At 43.3% G+C, this 18,680-nt stretch overlaps 1 protein-coding gene across 6 annotated transcripts in view; it reads left to right on the top strand.

The window, feature by feature from the left end:
• Window positions 1–2,419: 2,419 nt before the first annotated feature.
• SPTLC2 (serine palmitoyltransferase long chain base subunit 2) overlaps window positions 2,420–18,680 on the top strand; it is a 110,673-nt gene continuing 94,412 nt past the window's right edge. For 3 of the 6 annotated variants that reach the window (XM_032621932.1, XM_032621930.1, XM_032621931.1), the window contains exon 1: window positions 2,422–2,657. In XM_032621932.1, the coding sequence (XP_032477823.1) occupies window positions 2,529–2,657 (129 nt within the window). In that variant the 5' untranslated portion in view covers window positions 2,422–2,528. Of the gene's footprint in view, window positions 2,658–18,680 lie in introns of all 6 variants that reach the window. The other 3 variants (XM_032621928.1, XM_032621926.1, XM_032621929.1) reach the window with 3 other exon arrangements.

The following is an 18,680-nucleotide window of genomic DNA, read 5'->3' as shown; positions in this document are numbered from 1 at the left end:
TCTAATGAACTAATCATCGCCAGCACTTGTTGAATATTATGTGACAGGCCCTGGTACTAAATGCTTTTCTTATTTAATTCTCATAATTCTATGAGATATGTCCCAATTTACAGACGAAGGAACTGAGTCACCAAGAGGTTAGGCAGCTTTGCCAAAGTCACAAAGCTTCTAAGTGCTGGAGATGGGGCTCCAATCCTGTCTGACTACAGAGCTCTTGCTTCTAATCATTGTGTGACCTCCCTCTCAAAATAAAGAATCCCAAAGCAATGTGACATATGCCTACACAGGTGTGTATAAAGTTCACAGAGAAGAAAGTGACTGATTTTGCCTAGAGGTTGGAGTTCAAGAAAGGTTTCACAGCTGAAGAGGTTTGAGCAATCTTGGAGGAAGAGGAGAATTGTAAGCCTGGTGCCTTGCACAGAACTTCGCACACGAACTCAGTGAAATGATGATACGGCAGCTTATGCCTCTGGAAGGAGTTGCTTTCCTGTGTACATGGAGTCTGGGGTGTTTCCGACTGCCTTCTGAGGCATCCCTTTTGTGATTTAGCAATGGTGTGCAAGATTGTCAGATGATTTATGTATTATATCATTCATGTTCACAAAAACTTTGTGTGGTAAGTAGTACAGGTATTAACTTCGTAAGATGCGTGAGGAAGCCAAGGTTGATGTTGCATGACTTGTACAAGACCACACATGGTGAGTAAGTGGCAGAACAAGACAAGGCCCTGGTGTCCTACCCTCTGGAGGGAGGGATTGCCTAGCAGGATTCCTTAATCTAGCCAGGCTCCTTAACTCTCACTCTCCAGTAAGGCATTGCTGTTTCCAGCCTCTATACCTAAGCTTCCAAAGGTTCCCTCTCCCAGGATCACCCGCCCCTTCCTTCTCACTTCCAGCTCTCCAAATACTGCTCATCCTTCAAGATCAAGCTCATTCCACATCTTCCTCCCAGGCCTTCTCTAGCTTCATTCAGCTCACTGTCTAAGCCCCAGTAAAATCAGTTACCCGTGCTTCCAACCAGATTCCTGCCCTGAAAACTTCCTGTATAGAAAGTCTAGACTTGTCACTGTCAACCAGCCTTCCTCATCAGAACTCCTGTTGCCTAATCATTCCAGCCTTTGGTCAGCCTTTTATTGTTGTTTACTTTATTTGTTTAAACATTTTTATTGGAGTATAATTGCTTTACAATAGTGTGTCAGTTTCTCCTTTATAACAAAGCGAATCAGCTATACATATACATACCTCCCCGTAACTCCTCCCTCTTGGGTCTCCCTCCCACCCTCCCTATCCCACCCCTCTAGGTGGCACAGCCAGTATTCAAACCCAGACTGACTCCAGAGTCCATACTCTTAAACATGACACTAAATTCTTTTTTTTTTTTTTTTCAGTATGCGGGCCCCTCACTGTTGTGGCCTCTCCCGTTGCAGAGCACAGGCTCCGGACGCGCAGGCTCAGCGGCCATGGCTCACTGGCCCAGATGCTCTGCGGCACGTGGGATCTTCCCGGACCGGGGCACGAACCCGTGTCCCCTGCATCGGCAGGCGGACTCTCAACCACTGCGCCACCAGGGAAGCCCCGACACTAAATTCTTTAGGGGTAGCCAAAAGTTTCTTGCTACAATGTAAATCCATTTCTTCTCTTTCTAATAACTATGGGAATATAGAGCTAAAGAGATGAAAAATAATATGTATACATTATGCTTCTAATATGAGCCAGGTATTGTGATAGGTGCAAAATGGCTTATTAATGTAATTCTTGCAATGAGTCTATGAAGCAGGAAGTATTAACTCCATTTTAAAGAATTTGGCTCCTGAAGTGGTTAAACACTCAAGGTTTAGCTTCTGGTTACTGTCAGAGCTGGAACAAGACCAGGTTTCTTGTTTTTCAAGGAAGTGTTCTTAAAAGGAAGTTGTACAGAAAACCCTGATAGGGACAGATGTGAAGGGCAAAGAGACACCCGAATCATTACTTAAAATGTGTTAATGTATGATGCATATTGAAGAATGGTGAAGGAATGTCGAAAAAGGCTTACTATAAAAACCCACAGAAGAATTAGCTAATTAAATTAAGGGCTGGGATTCAAACCCGAGAACTTCCCGGGAGGCAAGGGTAGAGAGGGTGCCACCTGTCCAGAAGAGGGAACCCGCCCTAGAGACCTGGTCCCAGGTCCAAAGGTCGCTTCAGAAAACCCCCTTGACCCCCGCGGGCCGTTTTATTCCATCCCGTCATTGGACAGGTAGGAGCCTGGGGTCCGCCTCCTCCTCCTCCAGATTGGTCAGCAGTCCTCAGGCTCACGACACTCCTGCGCGCCCCGCCTTGTCTCCAGCTCCCGGGCCCAGCCTACGGCGATCCGCTGCTTCGTGGGGGAGTGGGTCCCGCCCCCATGTGACGGCCCGGCAGGGAATTGGCGGCGGCGTGCAGCCATTTCCGGTTTCGGGGAGGTTGGAGGGGTGCGGAGGGGGTCTTGGAGCAGCTGACGCCTCGGCCGCCGCTTACGGATCCTGCCTTGTGACTAGTGCTGCCGGGACGATGCGGACGGAGCCCGGAGGGTGCTGCTGCCGTCGCCCGGTGCGGGCGAAAGACTGCGTGGCGAACGGGGAGGTGCGCAACGGGTACGTGAGGATCAGCGCCGCTACTGCCGCAGCCGCTGCCGGCCAGGTACTGTGGGACCAGGCGGCCGGGCCGGGCTGGGGCGGTGGGCCGGGACCCCGCGGGCTGGCGCCCTTGCAGAGAGGCGGCGGGGCCGGGCGGGGTCGCGGTGACTGTCCACGGGGCCGGGCGCGGCTCAGGTGTGCTGGTGGCAGTGTCCGGGCACTGACTGGGCCTGCCCCGGGCCGGAAGGCTCAAGGGCGGCGCTGGGGCTCCCCAGTCTCTCCGCGCCTGAGGTCTTCCTCACCTCCCCCCGGAGGTTGGGCTCTATTTCCTCTACCCGATCCCGCCAGAAGTGGGGTCTGCCCCCCAGGGGAGGCAGGGAGTGCCCCCTCGGACCCCAGGAGGATTCCCCCGAGCCTCCCTCCTGTGGCCTTCGGGTGGTTGCTTCCTCCTAGAGCTCTGAAGCCCTCCAGGGAAAACCACATTTAGGATCCTCAGGAGGCAAAGCAAGTTAGGAGGTGGTACCAGGCGGAAACACACCCAGTCTTTTCCTACCACGTACCTACCCCCGTCTACAAGTAAGGCCTTGGACCACAAGTCTGGCAGTGAACCCGGTCCAGAGCCTAAAAAGCGTTACGGTCTTGGCCCGAGGTGAGACCCCCATCTCGGGCTCCAGGTTGAGTTAGGTGGTCCTGCTGACCCCTTGAGCAAGAGTGCTATCTCACAAGGGGATGGTTTAGCCTGGTGGTGACATGTGATGAGTGTACTAATTCACCAAGGCTGAATCACCAACCCAGTCCAGGCAGTTCTGAAATATTTTGAAAAGTTCTGAATTCAAGGCAGTAATTATTATCAAGCTTCACGTTCTCTGGACTGACAGCTATTATGCTGAAATGTGTTTTTAACGATGAGCTGGTTAAAAAGATGCAAGGTCAGTGTTGGTGGAAGAGAGTGTTGAGATGTCTGCAGTTGACTTTGGTACTTATAAATCTCTTTAAGAAATTAAGGAAATCCTTTTTTTTTTTTTTCATGAATAGTCCGTTCCCCACGGCAGGAAATGTGACTGTTGTAATTTGGCATTACCATAAATATCTGGCAGCCTTCTCCCCCAGTCAGTAGATAGGAGAGACAGGCCTGTTACTGTTTGGTGTGAGACAGAAAGTAAAGCGTTTCTCCGGGTCAGGTTGAGATATTAAGACCACAAGAGTTGGGGGGAAATACATAAAAGAGACTTGACCTCCCCTGAAGTTCTAAGGTGTAAGGCAACATAATATACAGATTCAAAAAATTTGTTTTCATTTTTGAAGAAATAATTGTGTGAGACAGGAAGTGATAAGAATCAGCTCATTGTAAGCCATGGAAGAAGTTGTTTTCCCAGCAGTGTAAATGGCTAATAAGACAAAATTGTTGTATAAATTGTAAAAGGGAAACCTCATGGTGGGAGTTAGAAAATACATTGCAGGCCAGTGAGTGCGTTATGATTTTTAAGAGGGAGAAGGAAATCAAGAGCAAGGTGTCCACACGATAGAGGTGCTTTGTGTTTAAGTGCTCTTTTCATTTAACACACTTATGTTCTGAGTTAGTAAATCAGATTTCTCCCTCCCATAATCCTGAACAGTTTAGCATTGGTGGGCGTGACATTTCTTTAGAGATTGCTGACTGATAAGATGAAGAAATATCAAGTTGCTAACATGAAATTTAAAAATCTGTATAACTGGAAAATCTCCCTGACTTTTTCTAATGTATTTTAGTGAAAAAATTCACTCAAGCCACAAGGGTGGCATTTGGAAGAATGGTCTGGTGGAATGCCCTAAAGAATGTTTAGGGGTGCAGTATCCCTTCTAGAAAACAATTTCTCAGGAGTCTTTTAAAAACAAAGACTTTAGGTATGTAGCTTTTACACTAATAAGAGGACTATTGTCTGTGGGGTGTTTTTTTCCCCCGTTTCTTTTTCCTTAAGCAAAAGAAACTTCATGAGAGCAAGAGTATCTTTAAAATATTTTTTAAAGTTGTTTTTGTTTCGATTAAAGTGATGTGCTAGTGCTCCAAGCCCTGTGTATTTTCCCCCAGTTTCTGGGGGAAATATTGCCAATTACGCCGTAAAAATACACATAAGATGTCAAGTGCACAGGCATGTGTCTTGCCTTTTCTAAAATAGAGTGTAACAGGGTTTTTTTTTTTTTAATAAACTTATTTATTTTTGGCTGCGTTGGGTCTTGGTTGCCGCACACAAGATTTCTCTAGTTGCTGCACACAAGACTTCTCTAGTTGTGGCGAGCAGGGGCTACTCTTTGTTACCGTGCGCGGGCTTCTTATTGCCGTGGCTTCTCTTGTGGAGCACCGGCTCTAGGTGGGCGGGCTTCAGTAGTTGTGGCTTGCGGGCTCTAGAGCGCAGGCTCAGTAGTTGTGGCGCATGGGCTTAGTTGCTCTGTGGCATGTGGGATCTTCTCGGACCCATGTCCCCTGCACTGGCAGGCAGATTCTTAACCACTGTGCCACCAGGGAAGCCCTGTAACAGGGTTTTTAAACCCAGGCTATAAGTTCATTTCCTCACGTATACCACCATTTGGCTTTTAACGAACAGAAGAGAAGTTAGAAACTTCTAAGATCCCTCTACCCTCTCAGGAGTCTATATGCTTGCCTCTTTGTTGGATTTGGGTTTAGAGTTTGAGTAAATAGCTCCTGTGGTAGAAAGCACAGGCTCTGGACGGGCAGGCTCAGCGCCCACGGCCCACGGGCCCAGCCGCTCCGCGGCATGTGGGATCTTCCCGGACCGGGGCACGAACCCGCGTCCCCTGCATCGTCAGGCGGACTCTCAACCACTGCGCCACCAGGGAAGCCCCATCTTAACCATTTTTAAGTGTACAATTCAGTGGAATTAAATACATTCATAATGTCGTGCAGCCGTCAACACCATCCATCTCCATAACTCTTTTCATCGTGTAAAACTGAAACTGTACCCGTTAAACAGTATCTCTGCATTCTCCCCTCCTCCCAGTCCCTGGCAACTACCGTCCTGCTTTCTGTCTCTAGGAATTTGACTACCGTAAGTACCTCATATAAGTAAAAGTACTTGTCTTTTTGTGACTGACTTTATTTCCTTTAGCATAACATCCTCATGGTTCATGCATGTTGTAGCATGTATCAGAATTTACCTCCTTTTTAAGGCTGAATAATATTCCATTGTATGTATATATCACATTTTGCTTAGCCATTCATGTGCCAGTGTACACTTAGGTTGCTTCCCTGTTTCAGTTGTTGTGAATAATGACACTATCAACATGGATGTACAGATATCTCTTAGACCATGAATTCTTTGGGGTATATACCTAGCAGTGGAACTGCTGGGTCATGTGGTAATTGTATTTTTAATTTTTTGAGGTAACACCGTACTGTTTACACAGTGGCTGTACCATTTTACATTTCCATCAGTAGTGCACAAGGGTTCCAGTTTCTCTACAGTCTCACCAACAATTGTTCTTTTCTTTTTTTTTTTTTTGATAGTAGCTGTGAGATTATAGGGACAAAAAATATATGTATATAACTTCCTCTGCTGCTGGCCTAGAGCTCCTAAAACCTGTGTAGTTTCCTAAGTGATAAGAGCACTAAGAGCGTCTTTTGTCCTAATGTTTCGTCTTTGACCTCCAGTTTCTGACACAGAGCTCCTACATCCCTTGACATTTCCTAGACAATAGAAACATCTTTAGTTCTAATGAGCTGACTCTTGGTGGGCTCCTGGGTGGGGTCACCAGAAAGACCAAGCCATGAATAGAAGCTTGGATTTCTCAGCCCAACCTCCCAGTTCTCCAGAGAGGGGAGAGAGGCTGGAAATGGAGTTAATGATCAATCATGCCTGCATGATGAAGCCTCCATAAAAGTCCCCAAAGTACTGGGTTTAGAGAGCTTCTGGGCTGCTGACAATGTGGAGATGCTGGGAGAGTGGCACAGCTGGAAGCTCCGTGACCCTCCCCACTTTCCCTGCCCTACATATCTCTTCCATCTGGGTGTTCATCTGGATCCTTTATAATAAACTGGTAAACAGTAAGTAAACAATTTTTCTGAGTTCTGTGAGCTGCTCTACGAAGAGAGAGTCCCAGGAACCTCTGGTTGGTCAGAAGCACAGGTGACAACCTGGACTTGAGATTGGCATCTGAAGTTGAGGTGGAGACAGTCTTGTGGAACTGAGCCCTTACCTGTGGGATCTGCCGCTATCTCCAGGTAGATAGCGATCGAAGTAAGTTAAATTGTAGGACACCTACACTTGAAACTAACACCACGTTGTAAATTAACTATATACTTCAATTTTTTAAAAAAGGAAAAAACAATGTAGGACACCCAGCTGATGTCACAGTATTGCTTAGTGGTGTGTACCCCCCACCCCCCAAACATCTGGTCAGAAGTGTTAGTGGCAAGGTAGTGTGAGAGTAAAGGAGAGACATCGCAGGAGAATTAGGTTTTTTCTTTACGGTAGCCATGCTTATGGGTGTAGACATTACTGTTTTTTAATGATGACGGTAGATAGAGTTTTCACAAGGAAGAGAAATGGTAATTTTTCCTCCCTGCCATTCAGAGGAGTGAGAGAAGCGGGTCAGCCTTTCTTGAGGTAACAGGTGGCAGTTAGTATTAAGGAAACTTAGAAGGAGAATTGGAAGCTTTGGCAGAATTAGAGCTAGAAGGAACCTTTAGGGGTTTATGTAATTCATTCCCTTTTCTATTTGTAGGACTTTATTAAAGCTAATCTTGGTAGAGGATTCTATCCTATTTTTAAAGACCTCTAGAGGCTTTGCAGGAAATTTTCTCAGCAGCGATTTGGAGTATTCAGTGATCTTAATTACCAAGAGTTTATTACTGTGGATTTAACATTTGATTAAATAAATGCCATATTTTGATTCCACCTGAAATATAATACAGTTGGTTTCTACTTTTAAAGCCACTTGTTAACATTACTTTCTTTTGGCCTTCCATTTCTTTAAAGAACTTTTGAGGGCTTCCCTGGTGGCGCAGTGGTTGAGAGTCCGCCTGCCGATGCAGGGGACACGGGTTCGTGCCCCGGTCCGGGAAGATCCCACATGCCGCGGAGCGCCTGGGCCCGTGAGCCATGGCCGCTGAGCCTGCGCGTCCGGAGCCTGTGCCCCGCAACGGGAGAGGCCACAGCAGTGAGAGGCCCGCGTACCGCAAAAAAAAAAAAAAAAAAAAAAAAAAAAGAACTTTTGAGATTTGTTCACACATTTAACCTTCCTTAATTAGCTAACAAATATGGAAGAAAAAAAATTATCTGCCTTGGAGAGAGTTTGGACCTAAGATTCTTCCCTTTAGGAATAGTTTTAATGAGATATTAGAAGGATGATAGCCTTCTAGCTGCCAGAATAAATAAGATTCTTAAGGAGGAATTGGGGCACAAGTTATGTTCTTATTTAAATGATAAGAAAAGTAGAAAGAACAAAGTGCTGGTTTTGCTTCTTATACTTAGAAGAAGGCAAATGAATAACTAATGAGAGGTGGTTTACTAAGTAGCTACTAGGCTTTTGTTTCCACTGAGAGGAAACATTACCTGGGAAAAGGAGAAGTTAGTTATGACAGAGGAACTGGAGGAGTAACTAGAATGGCCAGTATACCTGTTCAAGTTTTTCAGGGCCTGATGAGACATCCAAAGACCTCAAAGCTTTGCAAAAATAATGTTGTTAACTGTTTACAACTCGTGGGACTAGATTTTTGTTTCAAATGCTTTTTGTTCCAAGGGGAAGAACATTTCAAGTCTTACTAGTTGGATGTGAAAGATTCCAGAGTCATTTGAGGTACTCAGGAATTCTCCTTAATAAAAATTCTTGGGAAATGAGACCCGTGTTTAATATATAAACCACTGTATTCTTAATATAGTATTTTAGAACTTGGATATCCAGGGAATGCAGACTTGCTCACTTTTTAAGGTTGGACTAGGTGCCCCAGAAACTTCATAGTGTTCTGAACGAGTAGTTAATTGGTTGAGATTCAATCAGATTCCATTTTTGAAAGAAAGAAGCAGTGTTTATTGGCAGAATAGGCAATTGAGAGGATGGGTAGAGGCTGTGTTTGCATTCTGAGTGGGTGTGCCTTATTTGATTAAATACATGGTTTGTGGCCTCAAAAGCCAGTTGCCTTCTGAATAGCTTCTAAGAAGGCTTCTATAATATAATTTGTAATTTGTGACCCATTAAACCCATTAAGCAAGTAAGCCTTTTGCTCTTGACTGATTTAAGCTCAGAAAATTTAGCTTAACATTTGTTGTCTTTAAGACTACCTTCAAGACCCATTATGAAGGTTAAGGTGGCAATTTTTCCTTTTGTTTTAAAATAATTTTTGCTTCTGATTGTAGAAAAAATACATGTATACTGTAAGACCCTAAAGGATTGAGATAACACCTGTGTTGGTGGCTCATTTTTATTTATTATTATTATTTTTTAAATTATTTATTTATTTGGCCACACCAGGTCTTAGTTGCAGCACGCGGGATCTTTCATTGCTGCGCAAGGGCTCTTCGTTGGCGGCACAGGGGCTTCTCTCTAGTTGTGGTGTGCAGGCTCAGTAGTTGCGGTGTGCGGGTTTAGTTGCCCCACTGCGTGTGGGATCTTAGTTCCCCGACCAGGGATCGAACCTGCATCCCCTGCATTGGAAGGCAGATTCTTAACCAATGGACCACCAGGGAAGTCCCAGCTTTCTGATAATTTCTAAGTACAGTGAAATATGCAGTTATACTGAGACTATGGGTGTGATCCAGCCTTACTCCAAATAATACATATTGAGGTCGGGGAAAATATTCAACAATTTTTATGACTTGGAAAGCTTTAGAAACTACTGTACAGATGAAGTACTGACCTGTCAAATGTGGTGGTTTTGAATTATTCTAAATAAGCCTCTTGCTGCCTAATAAGTCAGCCCCTTCAGCAAACATCTGAGGTTTTACTCTTTGAATTGTGCCTGGTATGTAATAGGAACTCAGGAAATCTTAGTTGAAGGAATGAATGGGTGGTAGTTAAAGCCATGGGAATTGGTAAAGTAGATAGAAGAGGGCATTAAGCAAGAAGAGGAGGCACTAAGGATGTAATATTGGGGAATCAGTGTTATTGCGAGAAGGCAAGCACAAACACACCACTGCTGCAGAAGGTTGGTTGAGAAAGAACAGAAGTGTTGGCAAGTGGTGTGTGAAAGCCCAAGGAAACGGAGAGTGTTTCTTTTTTTTTTTTAAAGAGAAATTATGTATTTAATTATTATTTATTTTTGGCTGTGTTGGGTCTTCATTGCTGTGCACAGTAGTTGTGGCACACAGGCTCAGTAGTTGTGGCTCATGGGCTGTAGAGTGCAGACTCAGTAGTTGTGGCTCACAGGCTTAGTTGCTCCGCGGTATGTGGGGTCTTCCCAGACCAGGACTCGAACCTGTATCCCTTGCAATGGCAGGCAGATTCTTAACCGCTACGCCACCAGGGAAGCCCGAGGGTGTTTCTTTAAGCAGTGTAAGTAACATCTTGGTGGTCAGAAACCAAGAATAATAATGGTAACAGGTATCATTTACTGTGGCCAGGGCCTCTCCCAACCCTTTAACCTATCTGATCTTCACAGGGCCCTTGGTAGGTGAATATTATCTCCATTTTACAAATAAGACTGAATTCCAAATCATTTAAATAACTGACCCAGTTAGGAAGTTAATAGAGCCTGGGTTGTATTCTTTGTCTTACTCTATCATGTCACTGGATTTGGCAATTCAGAACTTACTGGTGATTTTTGAGGAATTTAAATTAGATACTAGGGATGACAATAGATTTCATCTCTTGAGAGTTGATTATAGAGGCTGATCTTTTCTTGGAATTTTACTGAAAATATACTAGCCTCTCACTACTGCCTACTACCCATACTAGAGAAAATAGTTTGGAGCTTTATGCCCGTCACACAAGCTGTGCCACACTCTGAACATATATATTTCCAGAAGTGTCCTCTTTTTCTTGGCAGGCAAATTTTGAAAAGTAGGGAGTCCACATTTTTTCTTGCAATCAGGATAAGTTCCCGAATTTTTGTGGGTAAGTATCTTGTATGGAATGGACTAAGGAGTGCTTCCAGAGCCAGCTGTGAAACAAACCTGTATTTTGACATTACCATATTCCTACTGAAAACTCAAAAATGCAGACCTCCAAGTATATATGCACTGCAGGATTTCAGTCAGTGTCATCCTGTGCACTCTGGGCAGTGATGTTCTGCACAGGAGTTATTATTTTCACTTGCCACTCACAGCTCTGTAGCACTTCGCTATCTCTAGATAAGCATCAAGGTATGACAGACGGATGTAATAGGAGATTGGCGTACCAGTGCAGTTCTGCCACAAATTCCGCATCTTCTTCTGAGCTCTGTTCCACCTCTAACATGTACTAGGCCTGTAACACCGTGCCCTCCTCTCTGGCTTTGTAGCTGACATGAACTGGAAAGGCAACCCAGTTTGCATCAGTCTCCCTTCTCTGGGAATACTCCCTTATACCAGGGGTGGGTCCCCGGTGGTCACATCTGTGCAATATGACCGATTTCCTGGGTCATAACTGACTGGCACAGCAGTAGGCACCTATGCCAAAATGAACCCAACAACCCTCTCTCGTGGGGATTTAAAATTTCAGTGGGGAGGGCTTCCTTGGTGGCGCAGTGGTTGAGAGTCCACCTGCCGATGCAAGGGACACGGGTTTGTGCCCCAGTCCGGGAAGATCCCACATGCCGCGGAGCAGCTAGGCCTGTGAGCCATGGCCGCTGAGCCTGTGCTCCGCAATGGGAGAGGCCACAACAGTGAGAAGCCCGCATACCGCAAAAAAAAAAAAAAAAAAAATTTCAGTGGGGAGAGTTTGCCCTTAAGTAGACTAGCACCTGTGTTACACTCTTTACAATAGTTTATATACTTGAAAGTTCTAAATTTTTTCGTTTTAAAAACAAGTATTTCTTGAAATTTTGCATATTTTCAATAAGATTTAAAATGAACAGATGTAGTGTTTCTCTTGTAAAGTCAACATACTTTACATACTATTTTATATGAAAATATAGGAGTTGGAAAAATACCATACTTGCAGAACATTAAATATGTTAATGTTTAAAGAAAATAAATTAAGAAATTAAAATAGGAAGAAAATAGGAAGAAATATGAAATAAATGAAGAAATATGAAATATTTCTTAAATTATGAAGAAAATAAATTCAGTTGACCCTTGAACAACTCAGGTCTAAACTGCACCAGTTCACTTTTATGCAGATATTATTCAGTAGTAAATACTACAGTACTGCACAGTCTGTGGTTGGTTGGATCCGTGGATGTGGAGGAACCTTGGATATGGAGGGCCAACTATAAATTATACTGAGATTAACTGCAGCATTGTTCAAGGGTCAGCTTTATCTCCTGAAATTCTATAACCTGGAGATAAATACTGTAACATTTTGGTATATATCCTGCCATGTATTTATATATGTGTGTGTGTGTGTGTGTGTGTGTGTGTGTATATATATATACATATAAATGTGTGTATGTGCGTGTGTGTGTGTGTGTGTATATATATATATATATAAAAATGTGAGAGGGAGTGGGTTACAATTTTACATAAAAGAGATCGTACTACATCTATCTTACGGTTTTTTTCTCTTAGTATCATGAATATAATCTATCATCAGTCAGTAGAGACAAACATCATTTTTTTACAATGTATTTTTAAAAACATTTACCTATTTATTTGGCTTTGTTGGGTCTTCGTTGCAGCATGCGGGATCCTTTGTTGCAGCACAGGCTTCTCTCCAGTTGTGGTGCACCGGCTCCAGAGTGTGCGGGCTCTCTAGTTGCAGCATGCAAGCTCAGTAGTTGTGGCATGGGCTTAGTTGCCCTGCGGCATGTGGGATCTTAGTTCCCCGACCAGGGATTGAACCCGCTTCCCCTGCACTTGAAGGCGGATTTTAAACCACTGGACCACCAGGGAAGTCCCTACAATGTATTTTCTTTATTTTAGTTGAATGAAAGATTCTGTAAATTCTACAGTGCTTTACAATTTTCAAAAGTTTCACACAGGGGAATTCCCTGACAGTCCAATGGCTAAGACTCTGTGCTTTCGCTGCTGAGGGCGCGGGTTTAATTTTTGGTCCGGGAACTAAGATCCTGCAAACTGTGCAGCATGGCCAAAAAAAGAAAAAAGTTTCACACACATGATTTCATGTAATCCCATAATAACCCTTTTTCTCCTTACCCCTATATAGCCCCTCCCCCACAAACATCATTCTTTTAAAGGGTGCATAAATTCCATAGTACAGATGCATAGCGTAATTTATTTAACCAATCCTCATGCATAATGTTTAGACTTTTCTCAGTATTTCTGATATATGAGCCCTTTGTACTTCTCTTAACACTTCTGGGTTTTTTTGTTAGGATAAATGCCTAGAAATGAGATTGCTCACTCAGAAGATGTGTGTGTTTGTGTGTGTGTGTGCGCACATGTGTATAAAATCAGAATATCATTTTGTAAAATAAAGGAAGTTTAAAGATTAAAATTTTTTTTCTGATTTCTAAAATGCAGTGAACCACCACTTAAGTGATCCAAACCGTATCTTTTTTTTTATTTTTTATTTTATTTATTTATTTATTATTATTATTTTTTTGTGGTATGTGGGCCTCTCACTGTTGTGGCCTCTCCCGTTGCGGAGCACAGGCTCCGGACGCGCAGGCTCAGCGGCCGTGGCTCACGGGCCCAGCCGCTCCGCGGCATGTGGGATCTTCCCGGACCGGGGCACGAACCCGCGTCCCCTGCATTGGCAGGCGGACTCTCAACCACTGCGCCACCAGGGAAGCCCCAAACCGTATCTTTAAATGAATAAAACCCACTATCTCAAAATATAATGTTACACAGAGTCAGCTTGGGTTCCTAAAATTCACAGGTGAAAATGTGTTACAAGTGTCAGTTTCCTCAAATTGATCTTTAAGACAATGCAGTTCCAGTTAAAATCCTACCCTCCAAGTGTTTTTCTCTTCTCTTTTTCTCCCTCCCTCTGTCTTATTCTTCCTTGACAAATTGATTCTAAAATGCATGTGCAAAAGCAAAGGGCCAAGAAGAGCCAAGGCAGTTTTGAAGAAAAATTAGATGGGAGTAGTCATCTTTATTAGATAATAAGACATGCCATAAAACTACAGTTATTTAGGCAGTAGATTTTGATCAGATAGTATATAAATGGAGCAGAATAGAAAACCCTGAAAGAGTACACTATGAATATGGAATTTGATAGATAAGGGTGGTGACATTTCAAATCAGTGGGGAATGGATTGCCTTTTTATTAAGTGGTGCTGAGACAAGTAGTATGGAAAAAAAATAGATTCCAACTTCACACCACTCTGTAAAAATCAGTCCTAGGTTGTTAGATATTCATATGTGAACATCAAAAAATATAAAGCTATAGCATATAAAAGAAAATGTTTATGACCTTAGCATATAGAGTGACCCTAATGTCATCAAAGCACAACTTTTGCACACAATAGCATCAAAAAGAATTAAATGATTAGAAAAAATGCAACAGAAAAAGTGCAAGACTTGTACACTGAAAACTACAAAACATTTTGACAGAAATCAAAAAAGATTTAAATAAATGCAAAGACATCCGATGTTCAGGGATTGAAAGACTTAATATTAAGATTAATCTACAAATTCAGTGCAACTCATTGAAATCCCAGCTGGTTTTTTTGGTGATATTTACAAGCTGATCATAAAATTCATATGAAAATGTAAGGGACCCAGAATAGACCAAGTCTTGAAAAAGAAGAACAAAGTTGGAGATCAGTGGAATATAATTGAGAGTCCAGAAATAAACCCTTACATTTATGGTCAGTTGATTTTTTTTTTTTACAAGAGTAGATAATTCAAGGGGGGGAAAAATGACCATTTTAAAAAAAATGGTGTGGGGGGAACTGGACGTCCACATGTAAAAGGACTAGCTTGGGTCACTGCCTTATACCACGTACAGAAAAATTACTCGAAATGGACCAAAGACCTAAATATAAGAGTTACAGCTATAAAATTCTTAGGAAAAAACATAGGTATAAACCTTTATAGACTTTGATCAGGCAGTGGTTTTTTGGCTATGACTCCAAAAGTATAAGCAACCAAAGAAAAAGTAGGTAAATTGTACTAGATCAAAATTACAAGCTTGTATTTCAAAGGACACCATGAAGAAAGTGAAATGACAATCCACAGAATGAGAAAATATTTGAAAATCATATAGCAGATAAGAGACTTGTTACCTAGAATGTATCAAGCACTCTTATAACTCAACAATAAAAAGACAACCCAAGGAAGTTCCCTGGCGATCCAGTGGTTAGGACTTGGCACTTTCACTTCCATGGCCTCAGTTCAATGCCTGGTCAGGGAACTAAGGTCCCACAAGCCGCCATGCAGCACGGCCAAAACAGGAAAAGACAACCCAGTGTTAAAATGGACAGAAGACTGTGATAGAAGTATCTGTTGGAGACCTCTGCTGTTCATGCTAAAGGATAATATCTTTATCGCCTCCCGTACAATTGTGACTTTGTATGTAGGCAAAGGAAGCAGGTTATTTCCAGGGCAGCTAAGTTAATTAGTGTTAATTCTGGTTTCCTAAAAACAGACATTTTTTTAGCAGGGGAAACGAAACTCATATAACCATTTATCTCAATCCATGTATAGCTGATAATATGAGTAGCAAAAATAGCTAATTATATGAAATAGCAAAAATGAGCACGAAGGTTGAGTTTAAAGTTAAATTCTAATTTTAAGCCACTGATAATTTTAAAACAATCAGATTAAGTTGTATTATCTCTGAAATAATTAAAAGAAAATTTGATTCATAGAAAATCTTAGGAATATGACTAAGAAATGGTAACACATGGAAAATGTAGAGACTTGGATTCTCGTCCTGACTTTGAATCTAACTTTCTTGTGACTGGACAAATAGCTTAAATTTTCTTTGGTTTTGTCATTAGTAATGTGAAGAAGAAAAGTGAGACAACTTGAGAATTGCTTGTAATAGAAATGCTTCTCACTTTGTGTGCATTTTTCGTCCTCTGCATTTATATATAAATCCCTTTAGACAGTATCCCTTAAAATAGTTTCTTTATTCTTTTTTTTGTTTGTTTTTTTGTTGCCGTATGCGGGCCTCTCACTGTGGCCTCTCCCGTTGCGGAGCACAGGCTCTGGACGCACAGGCTCAGCGGCCATGGCTCATGGGCCTAGCTGCTCTGCGGCATGTGGGATCTTCCCAGACCAGGGCACGAACCCGTGTCCCGTGCATCGGCAGGCGGACTCTCAACCACTGCACCACCAGGGAAGCCCTCTTTATTCTTTTATCTCAAAAATCATGTTGATCTTCGCATGCTTTTTCTCTTAAAAAATGCAGAATTCTTGAAGACTTGAAAAAGGACTGCTCTTATTTGTATGGTCAAATACCTTGTACAGATCTTGACATAGATAGAAATGAAATATTTGTTGAATGAGTGAAAAGAATGAGATGATTATGATGATTTTGAGCTCTTTGGTAAAAAGGGGGCTCTGGGTTCCTAGGGGAGTCTTTGATGTCTGAAAATTATTTTTGCAGTTTTAGAAATGTTAAAAGACTTTAACAGGAATCTACACTTCTGGGGACATGAAATTAAAGGGAGGGATCAAGGGATGAGAGATTTCCCAAGACTAGCAGTACTGAAATATAAGGTGACTGTAGACTACTGTATACCGTGCCTTCTTCAGTCATACTCCTATTTTCTCTCCCAGCCTCTTGGGAAAGCAGGATTTTTTGATTGATTGCTGGACACTGTGAATAAATGACCTGCAGAGGGCTTCCCTGGTGGCACGGTGGTTGAGAGTCCGCCTGCCGATGCAGAGGACGCGGGTTTGTGCCCCGGTCCGGGAGGATCCCACATGCCGCAGAGCGGCTGGGCCCGTGAGCCATGGCCGCTGAGCCTGCGTGTCCGGAGCCTGTGCTCCGCAACGGGAGAGGCCACAGCAGTGAGAGGCTCGTGTACCGCAAAAAAAAAAAAAACCTGCAGAGACTAAAGTCAGTGTTATTTTTGCCTTTTGCTGTCTTAGATATGTCAAGGGCCTGAGCACCTCCATCTAACCAGGGATTGAGCTGGGTGGGCTGGGCTGAGTTTTTTGTTGTGTTTTTTTTTTAAATAAATGTATTTGTTTATTTTTGGCTGCATTGGGTCTTCGTTGCTGTGCACGGGCTTTTTCTAGTTGTGGCGAGTGGGGGCTACTCTTCATTGCAGTGCGCGGGCTTCTCATTGCGGTGGCTTCTCTTGTTGCGGAGCACGGGCTCTAGGTGCGCGGGTTTCAGTTGTTGTGGCACATGGGCTCAGTAGTTGTGGCTTGCGGGCTCTAGAGTGCAGGCTCAGTAGTTGTGCCACACGGGCTTGATTGCTCCGTGGCATGTGTGATCTTCCCGGACCAGGGATCGAACCCGTGTCCCCTGTATTGGCAGGCGGATTCCTAACCACTGCACCACCAGGGAAGTCCTGGGCTGAGTTTTTAGGTAAATTCAGTTCACTCTAGTGAGTGCAGTGTCTCAAGGATGAGATCCATTGTGTGTTTGTTGTAGGCCCCTCCCTCTGGTATGACTTTACCTCTTAAGCATTGTAAGACTGTGGTTGATTTCAAGTCACCTTTCTAGTCCATCTCCCCAGCTTCTCCAGCACTTAGTAAACGTCCTATGCAGAAAACTGGTCACTTATCTGAGACTCTTCATACTAACCTATATAGCTGTTATAGACTCTGTTGGTTTTTCTTTCTCTTGGTAGAGTTTCTCTGCCTCTGGCAAGTCCAGTTATGATCAGTTCCTGTTCAAACTCTGCAAGTACCACGAGGAGAGAAAATGACTAGCAATATCAGCTCACCAAGGAAAGGCTTTTCCCTCTATGGAATTTTAGGTCATCTTGTTCTCTTTGCATGGAAAACAATTCTTCATTGTCTTTAAAACTACTTCTTGTTTTGAGTAATCTGTTTAGTTTTATGTAGTTTTTCTGTGAAAGTGATGGCTTGCCTCTACATATTACCTCCAGCTTGGAAGCAAAAGTCTCAATATTGTTTTCTGATTTTTTTGTTTTTGTTGCTATAAATGTGACATTTAAATAAACAAGATGGAAATGATTTCTCTTTGTGAAGTCTGGAGATAGTCAGGTAGTCCTGGGCAGGTAGGTTATGAGGTATCTTCTCTGTTGTCTTGCAGTCTTTGAGGATGTTGTCTTCAGTTAGCATCTTCAACCACATCTATGTTCTAGGCCACAGGCAGAAGGAAAGAGAAGTGAGGGAAAGCAATTGCTGTTTTAAAGGATGTAATCCAGCCGTGGTACTCATCATTTCTATTCACTTCCTATTGGCCCAAATTCCTCACACGGTTACCTTTTGCTGCAAGAGATTGGGAATGTGGACTGTAGCTGGGTAGCCTTGTACCCAGCTAAAACTGAGAGAGTCTATTACCAATGGGAACTTAACGGAGAATATATACAAGGGGCGAGTTAGCTGTCTCTTCCACAGTACAGTATGAGGAAAAGCTCTAACTAGGGGTTTGGTTTTTTTTTCCTGAACAGTCCATTTTCTTAAACTTTTTTTTTTACATTTTATTTTATTTTTTTGGCTGCTTCGTATGGCTTCCAGGATCTTAGTTCCCTGACCGGGGATTGAACCCAGGCCCACGGCAGTGAAAACGTGGAGTCCCAACCACTGGACCGCCAGGGAATTCCCTACATCTTAGTTTATTTCTTTGCAAATTAAAGGTGCATTGAAAAATAAACTAATGAAGAGAAATGAGAGGTCCAGAGCAGGGGTATCCCAGGCTGGGAGCAGGCAAGCCTGGCCACCATTGAGCCTAGCCCTTGTCCTGCCGCAGCCGGGTCAGGTTGGGAGATAACCGTCAGCCACTCTGTCAGTACAAAAGCCTGAGTGGTGTCCTGGCAGGAGAGACTAGCCACCTCTGCCTCTCTCCCCAGCAACCCCCAGCTTGGAGAGCAGTGTTTCCAGCAGGAGCTCAGAGTGGGATGCGGGCTGGCTCTGTGAGGTACTGCAGGTTGATGGCCAGGCTCCCTACAGAACCATCC

Source organism: Phocoena sinus, chromosome 2 (assembly GCF_008692025.1).
Source record: "Phocoena sinus isolate mPhoSin1 chromosome 2, mPhoSin1.pri, whole genome shotgun sequence".
NCBI lineage: Eukaryota > Metazoa > Chordata > Mammalia > Artiodactyla > Phocoenidae > Phocoena > Phocoena sinus.
Note: the sequence above shows the minus strand (reverse complement) of the source record. Positions and strands in the feature narration are given on the sequence as shown.